The sequence below is a fragment of the Scomber japonicus genome, chromosome 14 (genome assembly GCF_027409825.1).
Source record: "Scomber japonicus isolate fScoJap1 chromosome 14, fScoJap1.pri, whole genome shotgun sequence".
NCBI classification, from domain to species: domain Eukaryota; kingdom Metazoa; phylum Chordata; class Actinopteri; order Scombriformes; family Scombridae; genus Scomber; species Scomber japonicus.
Window position 1 is genome coordinate 33,376,298 of NC_070591.1, and position 13,184 is coordinate 33,389,481.

General features: G+C 39.4%; 1 protein-coding gene across 1 annotated transcript in view; it reads left to right on the forward strand.

Annotated features, from left to right (window-relative positions):
- Positions 1 to 13,184, forward strand: part of birc6 (baculoviral IAP repeat containing 6) — a 124,874-nt gene that overhangs the window by 100,704 nt on the left and 10,986 nt on the right. The window contains 4 exon segments of the mRNA XM_053333627.1: positions 1,712 to 1,929; positions 5,024 to 5,185; positions 7,377 to 7,454; positions 9,816 to 10,004. Coding sequence (XP_053189602.1) covers positions 1,712 to 1,929; positions 5,024 to 5,185; positions 7,377 to 7,454; positions 9,816 to 10,004 — 647 coding nt within the window.

The window sequence follows — 13,184 nt, forward strand, 5'->3', positions numbered from 1 at the left end:
CTCTAATTTTAGAAAGAAAATCAATTTTGTACTTGTACAAGCCGCACCGGATTTTAAGCCGCAGGTGTCCCACGTTGTAATACACGTTGTACAGCCATAACGCAACCCCCCCCCCCGCCCCCCCCCTCCTCCTCTGACTACACACATTTAGGGCGCACTAGGCGCTCGTACCGTGCCCAAGCACGTTTGCCCCCTAAAGTCCGGATTATTTGAAGGAAAAGAAGCCAATTTTCCAGGGAATCCCAGGAAATCAACGATGTTTTAAAAGGCAACACTAGCTGAGCCCTGGTCATTTCAAGCAACACTAATGCAACGAGGAGACATTATGCATACGGGTTCCCAATCCGACCATTTTTGGTGTATTATTTTGTCATTATTAAGGCAAAAGAACTCAATGTATGTCCATGGACATTATAATGAATAGGATACAGGCTTAATATTAGTTTACATCCAGCGTGCTGCGTGGACTTCATTACATCTGCTGCACCGCTGCTACCACAATTATCAAATGGTAAGTTTATTGTCTGTGACTGTGACCCTCATAAAAGTAATATTTTACAAATCTGCATTATATAAACTATATAAACGAAATTCGTTAAAGTAAGTCATCTGGCGACTTCTAAGTCATTAAACTAAGTCTTACTTTTACTTGAGTAATCTACCTTGTTCTACCTCGTCATTGTAGCCTACATCTTGTATTGGAAAACTTTGAATTAAAACTTACCCACTGAGCAAACTCTCCCGTTCTCTCCTATGAACGAGTCGGACAACAACGTGTATCAAAGTGAAAAAATAATAAAGTACGTAACAGCCGCATCATATGCTTTTCTTCCAGTATTTTCCATGTTGATGAGAGTGAGTACAAGTGACTGATTTACAATAATAAAGTGCGCTTGATTTATCACACAATTTCATTGGACCTCTGTGAACTACTCATCAATTTTATTGGTCTACTGTAACTAGGCAAAATGTTTTGGGCGCCACGAAAAAAAAAAAAACATGCATTAGCCGCACTGTAGTAGAAGCTGCAGTGTTCAAAGTGTGGGAAAAAAGTAGCGGCTTATAGTCCAGAATTTATTTAATAGATTTTATTTGCATTATTAGAGACCAGTCAGAATGTCAAAAGACTTTATTGGCTTTAAAAATAAAGTCAGTCAGATTGTTGACATCTTAACTTGGAAATTTTTCCCAAATTCCATTTTTTCCGTTTTAATTTTTGTGAATTCCTTTTTTTCCATTTTAATTTTTTTTTAACCTTTTACTTTAATTGTACTAACAAAAACAGTGTGTTTTTGCAAAACAACAGTTCACCTGACACATAGAAGCGCTTCGCTACTGAGGGGTTAGTCTTGAGTTTTCAAAGTTTTTTCGCCGACGAAGACAGAGCCGTGGCAAGCCGCTTCGCCATGCTTACATTGTTTTGAAGGGGGGTGGGCTTGTTGTGCCACCCAGATTTGCTTCCCTCCGTGCAGTTTTCCCCAGGCATACGTTCCTCTTCCACACGAAAACAGCATTTCAGTCAAGTTATGTCAAATTCTGCGATATTCCGCGTTAAAAAAATTAATTCAGTGATTCCGTCCACGATGCCGTGATTGCGGAAATCATAGGGCCATATTAACTTAACGCAGGCAGTAATGAGAGGTATGAAATTATAGTCAGATATGTGTACAACAGGACTGAACTTGGTCTCTCTGGTCTCATCTCTGTCCAGACACCTTCGAAATGGTCTCAGAGGATGAAGATGGGAAGTTGATGTTTAAGGTCAACTACCACTACATGTCTCAGGTGAAGAACGCCAGTGATACAAACAGCGCGGCAAGATCCCGCCGCCTCGCCCAGGAGGCCGTCACCCTGTCCACCTCTCTACCCCTGTCATCCTCCTCCAGCGTCTTCGTCCGATGCGATGAGGAGAGACTGGACATCATGAAGGTAAAGTAACCCTTATAAAACCAAACAACTCAAGCACTCATAATTGGATTAGAGTGTTTGGTTTGTGGTGGAATGTAGCCTGTGATTAATAGAAACCTCTACTTTGAGAAGACTGAACAAGCACTTTTGTCTGCCATCAGGATGTTGTGTAGTGTGTTGCTGCGTCTGCTGTTTTTCTACCATGCGACTTGTCATCGACAGCTCTTACTCATTCCCCTAGTGACATTTAATAAATGGCTCTCACCCCACAAGTTGATTAATGGCAAAGTCTCCTTTGCTAAATGTCAAAATCCTCATCTGCTCAGTTTTAGTGAAAGAACACTAGATAAAGGCAGTAGCATACAAGTGTGAATTAAAATAGAAACACACAAACATCAGTTTAATAGAGCATCATGCATTCCATCAGTTCTTCAGAGAGTGATGGGTGCATAATAATATTACTGTTATGTAAAATGGAAATAGGCTGTATGTAAGGCAAAAAAACAGATAGTTTAGGGACCACTGCACTAGACAGTGATCATCTACAAAGCAAGTATTTTGAAATATCAATAAAGATCTTAATGGTATTCATTTTACCACATAGAAGATTAGTCAGAATAAATTTTAGACCAGCTGTGATCACAAAGTGTACAAATGGAGAGATCTTTAGAATTCTAACCAACAACCACATCAGTGCACTGGTTTATTGTTCAAACCAACCGAAAGTGAACTTCTTCCAAGAAAGTGTGACCTAAGGAGCGGCATCAGCAGAACTGGTGAGGTGGAAATCTCCTGATCTGTGAGGGGTCAGTAAATCCTTGTACTTTGCCCCTGCAGACTAGCATTAGTACCCAAGCAGCCCATCGCATTTATTCAGCAGCACGGTTGTTTCAGTTTTAAAAAGGCTTCTACACCAGATATACCCAACTTCAGTGGGAAGCGCAATAAAAAGTATCGAGTCTGAATGTTAATGTCAAAATAAACTTAATGCATGAGCAGTGCACAGCACTCTAAAGGAATTTTATAAGTGTTGTTGCTGAGTCATCTCAGCAATACAAACCCTGCTAACACTACTCAGGACCAACGTGTGGTTTAGAAAAAGGATGTTTGCTTTTCATAAAATATTCACACTTTATCCTAGAATGTGTCTTAGCAGTCCCACCAGGCTGACAGCCTCTAGTTCCTAGTGTCCCCATGACATGAAGATGTGCTTTTTTGCTCATCATACTCAGCAGGAATATCACATATAATCAGATCATCCAAGTTTTAGGATAGCTAGACATTCTCAGAGTTGTTCTCAATGGATATTTCCACAGAATCTTGTCTATGACTAGTTTTAATCTCGGTCTGACAAACTGGACCTCCCAATTTATAGGCAACAAGACTTGATGTAGATTTATTGAAGATGTTTCATCTATCATCGGAAAAGCCTCTTCAGTTCTGACTTACTGTTGAGTCCCAGATGTATTATAGGGTCACTCACATTGAGAGTCTTGGGAACTCATGTCTGGCATGGTCATTAGTCATTAGAATCACATGAGTTTGAGAAAGGATGCCAGGACGTCTGCAGCCCCGTACTTCTTCTGAATGAGGCTAGACCATCAAAGCAGTGTTAGCATGGTTGTTCTTGGTCTGAACGCCTGATAAAAGGTTGTTAAGTGGTGTCATATGCCCCCACCTCTTTTTGAGTGATGCTGGTTCCTTCACTCCTCTTTACATCACCTGTCTTCTCTGCCCAGCATGCCTACATTGCTGTCCTCAAAGTGTCACTTGTTCTTCAGATGTTGGTAGACCTCAGAGTCTTGACCTGAGTTGTCAGCCCACCTCTTTTGCACATGTTCAGTGGTTGCTTTGTTTGAAGAACTGAAGAAGTTTTTTGGATGAAGTCCATAATGTCTTCACAAAAAGTTACAGCAAGTCCAGTTACCTTTTTAACTTTCAGATAAAAGTGCTCATTGGTTATGGCCAGACTTACAATAAAAAGTTTGAGAGCCTGTTGCCACTTTGAGCTTCTCAAGGTACTTTTCCTGGTAAAAAAGATAAAACACTGCTTTCAAAACTGTTTTCCTCAGACAGTTGTCAAGTGGGCTCACTAACCAGCCTAGAGCTTGTACACAGATGCATATTGGTTGGCAGTTCTTTGCCACTCCTCTCTGGGGCACAAATTGGCCATTTTACAGTGTAGTCCTACCTTTTTTTGTGCCCTTTTAAAGGAACTTTGTCTTTACACACTGTATGTTCGGTGCCTTCTCTGACATAGTCGCTCAGCCTGGCTAACTACCTAAAGTCTTATAAGTCTGCCAGTTTTGGCAGGGTTCAGTCACATTCCGTCCAGCTCCGTCTTCTCCTCTAGGAAGTCTTCAGTCTCACTTAAAGGACACCATCAGATCTCAGCAACATCCATCCTTTAAGTCCAAATGTTATGTCACAGCCACTTAATGTGGATGAGACCCTGGTGCTCCAGAAAAGGGTTCTCATTGGCAAGAGAGCAGGAGGAATATGGAGAACATAAGTAAGGGACGATGAAGCACCTAAAAGCTTTGATATATATTGTATATGCTGAATGGAAATGTTCTACCTTTTCAAACCCTGAAACTACCAAAGTAGTACTACAGCTTCTTGGATCCATATTCAACCTTAAACCCTTGAAGCTTATCTTGTAATTATGGCCAGGGTTTTCCATTGATAGTGTCTGCTATTAGAGGTATTGGTGCTTTAGAATAGTTGTTTATATTTAAATATATGTTCATATCCTTATAACTGTTTTGAAGTGATTGTGTTTCTTTGATTAATGAGCTAATCTCATTTAGTGAGAAAATAAATTGGATTTTGCAACAAAAGCCAGTAGTGCTGTAAATAGCAGTGGCCTCTTTCTTTCTGCTAATTTCACCCTTAGCCTTGTTGTTGATTACATTGTTGTGACTTTGGAAAAGCCTGTAAGAAAATCGTCACCATTTACCCATTATTATTTTGCCGTTTGCCCTTTGTTTAATCCATATTTACTGTTATCAGTGCATCCACCTTTCTTTAATTAACCTTCTTTCAGTGTGTGATTAATAGCTCCCCCTCTTTCGGGCTGTTGGTGTAATACCCTTTCCCCTCTTTGCTTCTACAGGTTCTCATCACGGGTCCAGCTGACACACCGTACGCCAATGGCTGTTTCGAGTTTGATGTGTATTTTCCCCAAGACTATCCCAACTCTCCTCCACTGGTCAACCTGGAGACCACTGGTGGACACAGTGTGCGCTTTAACCCTAACCTCTACAATGACGGCAAAGTGAGTCTGTTAATGTTTATCTTCAATCGAGTAAATGTGATGCAGGATTTTGTCCTTTTACCTGATTGCTGCATTTTACATCAAAGTGACTGTTTTAAGTTATGATAAAGTTATGAGAATAAGGGGTCATAGTCATGAGAATGTGTGCATACTGTTGAAGTCAGCCTGACTTACTCTTTCTGGTGATGTAGAGTACTGTGCAGTATATCTGTATGGAAGTCTGCAGCTGCAAAAATGAAAAGGATTTCATTTTGTCAGGGTTTTAATATTTAAATTATCCAACTAAAATTGCCATTTTCCATTAGTGTGTGCAGCATGTTGATACAATTTCAATATTTTGAATCTGTTTTTTATTTCAAACCATTGAAATAAAAATCTATTTGAAATTTAATGTAATTGCCAAATTTAATTAATTAATTAATTCAATTACATCTTTTTAAATTGCCAAACAATTGTACACCTACCCCTTAAACATAACACTGTCATAATTATAATGACATTGAAAATGAAATGAACAATCTATACCTGGAAAATTGCGAAGTGAACCTTTTTAAAGTTGAGCTGAAAAGAAAATTGAATGGAAATTGACTTTAGTCTGATTATTTTCATAATGGAATGATTCCTCCAATCTGTCAATCATAGATCAAAATCACTAGGTGGGAGATCTGGCTAAAATGTGCCTATCAAATGACACTATTCCACTGTTTTGGTTTCTGACAAAGTCTGCCATGTCTGACTTGTATGAGCACATTTTAATCCTGTCATACATCATGCCCACACAAATAAAAAAAATCATTTCAATTTGATTAGGTTGTTTAATTTTGATATTAGCATCCATAGACTTCCATATGTCTGTTGAGACACATATTGCACTTAAGATGAAAATCCATAAATCATCAAAGATCATATAAAGGTGCTCCTAATAACCTCAGATCTGGTTAAGAGTAGTCCAGTTTATAATCCTCTTTATGTTTGAACAGGAACCAACAAAACAAGTTTAAGTTGCATTCAAAAATATCTTGAAGCATGTATAGTAAAATGAGGCTAATATATTCTGAAAATAACAGTATGGTTACATGCCTATCTAAGACATGTAGTGACTATAAAGGAAGTATAAATCAAACCAAAAAGAGCCCAGCTCCCAGAGGGTTAACTTGCAGTCTAACTCAAACATCACACACTGTCTATAGTGAGCAGAATAACCTGCCTGCTTGTCCATCAGGCACCCAGGAAGTGCTGTTGAAGTGTCAAATTAATCTAGCGTATCTAAAGATCTTCCCATGGTCTGCCATACGTCCAGTTTTTATTTAAACTTGACATTTGGAAGTGGACATCCCTCCAGGCTTCATCCAGATATGTTCTAAAAAGTACATAGCTCCTCCACTGTGGCCCTGGCTTCCTTCCATTGAGGAGAAGGGGTCAAGGTCCCATATCTCACCCCATCTGCAGCACTTCATTAGGCAGCCACTGACGGTTCACATGTATTTCCACAACGGACCCAGACAGCTGCTATAAGAAATACCTGGGGCTTCCCACTCCAGTGGTACAGCTAGCTGCCACTCGGCACACTGATGAGGGACGAACGGGCGCTTAAAAGGAAGGAAAATAATAGTAAGGCATGCAGAAGTTATAATTTCATCAGTACAGTGATCTGAAGCAGACTTGGATCAGCTTTATTTTAATGCTGAATTTCAGAGCTTGCCATCACATTTATTTAGTGATTATTTGTATAGACACACATTTATAGCATGTATACCACAGCAGTTATTGCCTATGCCTTTCCCTAGATGGGCCTTTAAAGTAAAAATTGATCAAGCCATTCTGCAGTCTGCAGAATTAATACAAAAACAGGTTTCATTTAGTATTGAATGACTGCAATCAGCTGGTGATCCATTTTATACATGCCAGATGATGCATGAGAACATTTTACATCTAGCAAATATCTGTAGTTGCTTGCCTCTGTGGTCAATTTGTTGATTTGTACTGAAATCATATTGCTGACAGTCAGAATACACAGTTAGAAAAGCAGGAACCCTTGAAGATCAAGGTGTAGCAACCAGTGTAACGGCTGTGTCAGGCTCAATGCATGGGGGTATATTCCATTTTACTGGAATTGATTTCTTGTTGTTGGAGGTTTCTGTGTGTGTGTGTGTGTGTGTGTGTGTGATATTTGTGTGTATTTCCTCCTCAGGTATGTTTAAGTATCCTCAACACATGGCATGGGAGACCAGAGGAGAAATGGAACCCACAGACCTCAAGCTTTTTACAGGTGAGCTACAGATCCATCACGACGGAGTCACCTGTCTGAAGGGATCAGCAAGGGCCCCTCGTCTGAGTCTTTGTGTCACAGGCTCTAGTTTATCACTGCCCTGTCATTACACTGCCAGTGGCTCTGTATTAATGGGCTTTGGTGTTTCGACAGCTGACATGAAGGATCCTTTTTAAAGTCATGTTATTATTTAGCTCTGGTGACAAGTGTGTGTGGGTGTTAATCAAACCAAACACAAACCAGTATCATTTGAACCTCGGAGGCGGGGGTGGGGTGCCTGCTTTACACACACATCATTCTTCTTGAAGTCACAGTTGGTTGGCATAGATTGCACATTTAGCTCAGGTGCCATCTGTTTTTAACTTTGATTTAGTAGACAGTTTTCACTACTCGTGCTGAAAATCCTCAGTTTGTAGTCTCGTCAAAAGCGTGTTCCTGACAGGTTGAATTAAATGCAACTTAACTCAAATACAAACTCAAACTCTTAAGAAAAGCTCGTTATCAAATGATTGAGGGTTTTGGGCCTAGAAAATGTAAAATGAGAAAGAGTTAGACAAAAAAAGAAGATGGCTAGGATCTGTCTGCCAGTAGAACCATAAAGAATAATGTTATGCAAACAGACTTTGATGATGCTGAAAGAAATGATTTAAAGCAAACACAAGAATTATAGTGACTGAAGAGACAAAGCTGAAACCAAGATGTTTAAAAAAAATCTGATTCACCTCAATTCTGAACTACATGAGTTAGGGGACCACTCCATCCAAATTAGGGCTGGGCAATATTACAATATTATATCGATATAGTTATATTAGACTAGATATGGTCTTAGAGTCTACATATCATAATATCTTGATATGACATAAGTGTTGTTTTTCCTGGTTTTTAAGGCTAATTACAGTAAATTGATGTTATTTCTAGCTCTTCTATTATCTACCTTTATTCTACAATATTGCTGCGAAATTGATATCTGATATTTGGTCAAAAATTGTGATGGTGATATTTCATTTGTCCATATCGCCCAGCCCTAATCCTAATCCATCCAACAAACAAAATGTTTTTGAGAAAAATGTCCAAAAGTGTGCACCCCATTCGTACAGTTCGCACCCTTCTAGTGTAGCCATTCAGAACAGATAGACATAAGATGAGAATGCTACAAGATGGGCAAATATTCCTGCCTGCTGCGTGAGACGCATTTCTACTGCTGATTTGTTGTAGAGCTGCAGTGTTGAATAATAATTGACTTGTGTTCAAATGGAATTTATGGATAAGTGAATATATTTGCTAACCAAGCTTTTTACAAAAGAGAGTTCATTTATTAGTGTTTTCATTGCCTAAAGCCTTGAGGGTTTCCACTTACAGTGTTGTTCAACAGATAAAGTGCAGCATTACAGCATTAAGGGACTGTAGCACATTCAAAGAGCTTCACAGCCTCATGGATAAACACAGCATGTTGACACACATTATCAAATGTTTGCCACACACACACACACACCAGCAATTAATTTTCCATATATATTGATTCATCAACAAGCCAGCCAGAGCCCTTGGAAATGGATCCCTCCTCCCTCCCTTTTTTCTTTTTTCCTTTTAAATATAATTCCTTCATTTGCAGGGTTAGAGAGTGCATATAGATGTCTCCATTGATTAACATTCCGGTTAGCGTGCCGCGGATCAATAATGGAAAATAAAGGAGGTTGGTGAACAGAAGACGGGGGGGGGGAGTGGGAGTGGGCTGGGATCAACCAGTCATCAACTTGGGTGGATATCGGTTCTGAAAATCTGGCAAACCAGTTTCAGAGGGACAGATGGCATCAGTTGAAGGTTATTGGTATACACTCGGGCATTTTCAAGTGCACACCATCCAGCTTCAATGTGGCGGGGGCTAGCAGGCAGACCTCTAAGCCCACCATTGTCATCGTTGGTAATGTAATGTAGTGGCTTGGAACGTACAGAGTGATGTCGGAGGACGTCCTTAGTCTCCTTGAGACAGGCCAAGGCATTAATCGGGCTGTTAATAAAGATATATTAAAGGATGTATCTTTATGAGGCCAAAATATTCCCTGCTTTTGTCAGACTTAGTGTCCACCACTGCCAAGATCATTTTGGAGCCTTTGGATATGGAGGACAGTGAAGGGAAATCTGAGTAATTTACCAATAGATCAGGATTACACCTAAATATTCCTAACTCATTGGACACATGGATGTATTTTTCATCCAATCTCTTTGGAACTCCAGACCATGCAAATGCTTTCTGTCATCTTCTATCATCTAAGCACTTCTCCTGGACCACATTGGGAATCCTGTATATTTTTATATCTCATAATTCTCCCTGGTCTCTCCTTTCATTCTTCAATGTGCTAGGTGCTAGTGTCGGTGCAGTCCCTCATCCTGGTGGCTGAACCCTACTTCAACGAGCCAGGGTATGAACGTTCCCGTGGAACGCCTAGCGGCACCCAGAGCTCACGGGAATATGACGGGAACATCCGGCAGGCCACCGTCAAATGGGCCATGCTGGAACAGATGCGCAACCCCTCACCATGCTTCAAAGAGGTAGGAAGACCCACATACTCATTTAGACCCTTCACATGGTTGTGTGAACAAACCCAACTCTTGACTTTAACCTGACTTGAGGCTGATCTCCAAGAAAATGTTCAATTCTCCAAGAATTGAACATCTAGAGGAGTGGTGGTTCTTATATCAAATAAAGATGGTTCTTTAAGATAAAGTGCATTACAGAAAGCTTTTGATTGTGCCTCTTAAATGAAGTGCTTAGTTGTAGAAAAATAGTAGTTAGTACTTAGTTTCTGAGGGCTGCTCCACTTTTACCGTAATAGCTGGAGTACCTGCGCCCGTTAAAATAGAAACGCTCGGACAAAGTTTAACAATCCTCAATATTTCATCAGTTACAGGTCTGAGTCCAGATAGGACAGTGTCTGGGTCTGGATCTGGACTGCAGTCCATCTATTAGTGACCTCTTATCTAGAAATTCTCCAGGAATTCTTAGGCTTAATACATTTTAAATGAACAATGGCCACGTTAAACGTTTCAGAAAGCAAAAAGAATCAGTTGGTAGATGAGGTAAATCAGAAGAAAATAGATAAATAGATCTATATAAGAAGCAAACTCCCTTAAATATTTAGAAGATATTATTATCCTAAAAAACTTAGCAAGACTGCCTAATTCTTTAGTTTTTTGAGTGCATGGACTAATTGTACAGTCCTGTTTAATTGTTCCTTTCACTATTAAAACTAGTACAAAACCAAAAAAAACCCAAATAACCACACCTAAATTTAGACACATTTATTTAGTTCACAGGGCAAAGAAAAAACTCAATTTAAAAAAGAAAATGTAAACCACATCCTGTCAATCTTGAAGATCCATATCCTTGAGTCTGACCTGAAATGTAATGTATTCTGGATTGATGCCATCACGACATAAACAGGACATCCCACATTCATCAAGACTGTTTATAACCTCAGATCTTTCAATGTGACTCATGCTCACCAGCGTCAGCCAAACAGCTCTCTTTAAATGACACATACTGTATGTTTTTAAGATGAGGTACGACCAGGACAAAGTTATCAGTATGTAGATGATGTATTGATTGATGTATGATGGCTGCTGTTCACCTCCACTCTCAGTTGAAAGTTACATTGGAATACAAAATCATCCCTATAATATATTAGCCACATACCTCTGCCCTACTAGACATATTTCCACCTGTTTCAGTCCAGAAATCAAAACAGGAAAAAAAAAATCCTCCTCTCCTCCCTTAGGGCAGTTTGGGCACGCTCTCTGATAATAAATTCCCCTCTTATTAATTCCTCGGTAGATGACATCGTCTGGAGGTTGGCCTATCCCTCCTTCCCCCTGCCCCCCCATCCCCCCTCACCACCAGCACCTCTCTTCCTCACAGGTTTTTTTTTATTTCCTGAGATCCTTTAAATGGTCCGTGGTGAGACGGATAGCACTGGGGAAGATAACAATCTTTCAACCTGCTCATCCAGAGCAGACTCATTCAGAAATGTCAAGAAAAAGGAACGGAGGAACAGCGGCGCTTCGGAGAGGAAAATGAGGGGGGGGGGGGGGGGGGGGGTTGGGGGATCCAATCACCTTGTGATGATTACATGAGGAAAACACAAACTGTAGTAAACATGAAAATACTGTGATGTCATGGAGAGGTTTCCGTGGTGACAGTTGGAAGCTTGGATTTGGGTTTGCTGCTGTACTGAAGACATCAGAAAATATCTAATTGTGGTAACTTTTTATTCATCTGCAGGCCTGTGCTAAAGGTCTGCACTTGAACAATTTATCAAACAACCAAAGCTCTAAGCAGCACAAAGACCCCACTAGTCACCCAGGGTCCCCACACTTCCTTAAAAAGTCTTAGTTTTTAATATTTAAGGTCTAAACATGTGTTAAAATATCTGGAATTGTAGGAGTTAAGGTATGAAATTCGATTTGAGTGTAATTATATTTGTTCAGTTTGTTATTTATCATTATTTTCCATAAACCAACCAATCAACTTATTAATTAAAGTAAAAAATAATCAGTATATAATGAAACTAATCATTAGTTACAGTCCTATATAAATGACTTCAATGAGCTCCATTTCAACCCACTACAACAATAAAATCCTGCTATTGTATTATTATATGACTCATAATATACTATGTATGAGCAATGGTTTTATTTTTTTCCTTAAAGAGATTTTAAAAAGGTCTTAAAAGTCATTATATTTGTACTTTAAAAAATGTGCGTATACACCTGGTCACCTAGCTATCAAAAGCTGAAAATTTGCAGTGAGTACAGTAAAACTACCAGTGTTTATGATTCATTGCATTTCCTTTCAATTCCATGCACATTTCAGAACTTTTTAAAGCATGCTAGGTTTTAAAGTTTGTCTCAGAAGGACTAGTTAGATAATCCATCACAGTGAGCATCTTGCTTAGTAATGCATTCAGATTTTAGAAATCTGCACTGCATAATTACACAGTCACTTTATCAAAACTAGTAAGGTGATTTATCAAATGTGTCACTGAATTAAACAGAGCTGCAGGTTTGCAGATGTACTGTAGATTTCCAGAATTTATTCAGGATATGTATAAAATATTCTGAGTGGATTATTTGTATGGGGAACCTTACTTTCCTTATTCTCTCTTTAATCTACAGCCAGCACTGCTTATATTTCTGAGGGATCCGAAGGTGAAATATTATACATCTATCAGGCCTCCACACACAGGCGATGCTGGGATTAAAAAAAGAGGGAAAAAACTGTGTCCGTGACATCACCGAGCCAGTCTGTGAAATGGACCGTTGGACCGAAAGATATTGAGGGGGACATAGTAGTACTTGGCGATGCCACCCGGCTGAGCAATCTCTCACATACGCACACAGAAATTCAATTAAGCCTGGTGAGATACTCCCATGTGCTTTTCCTACCACTGGCCTTTTAACACCTTTAAGCCTTAAGCTGAGACAAACATGCACACAGAGGAAAACAACCAGCCATGAACCAAATGGATTTAGTCCTATATGTACTCAAATGCTTTTTCTTCATGTTTATGAGTCAATGATGTGATGCAACCCAGTGTCAATTGGTGTAAGCAGTATTCTTTCATATATAATCCGGTTTAGCAATGCACGCTATGTTTTGTAACTAATTTTACATCATTTGTCAAAACTTATTAAGGAAAAATTTATTTTTAAGGATATGTCTTTTCATTTGAG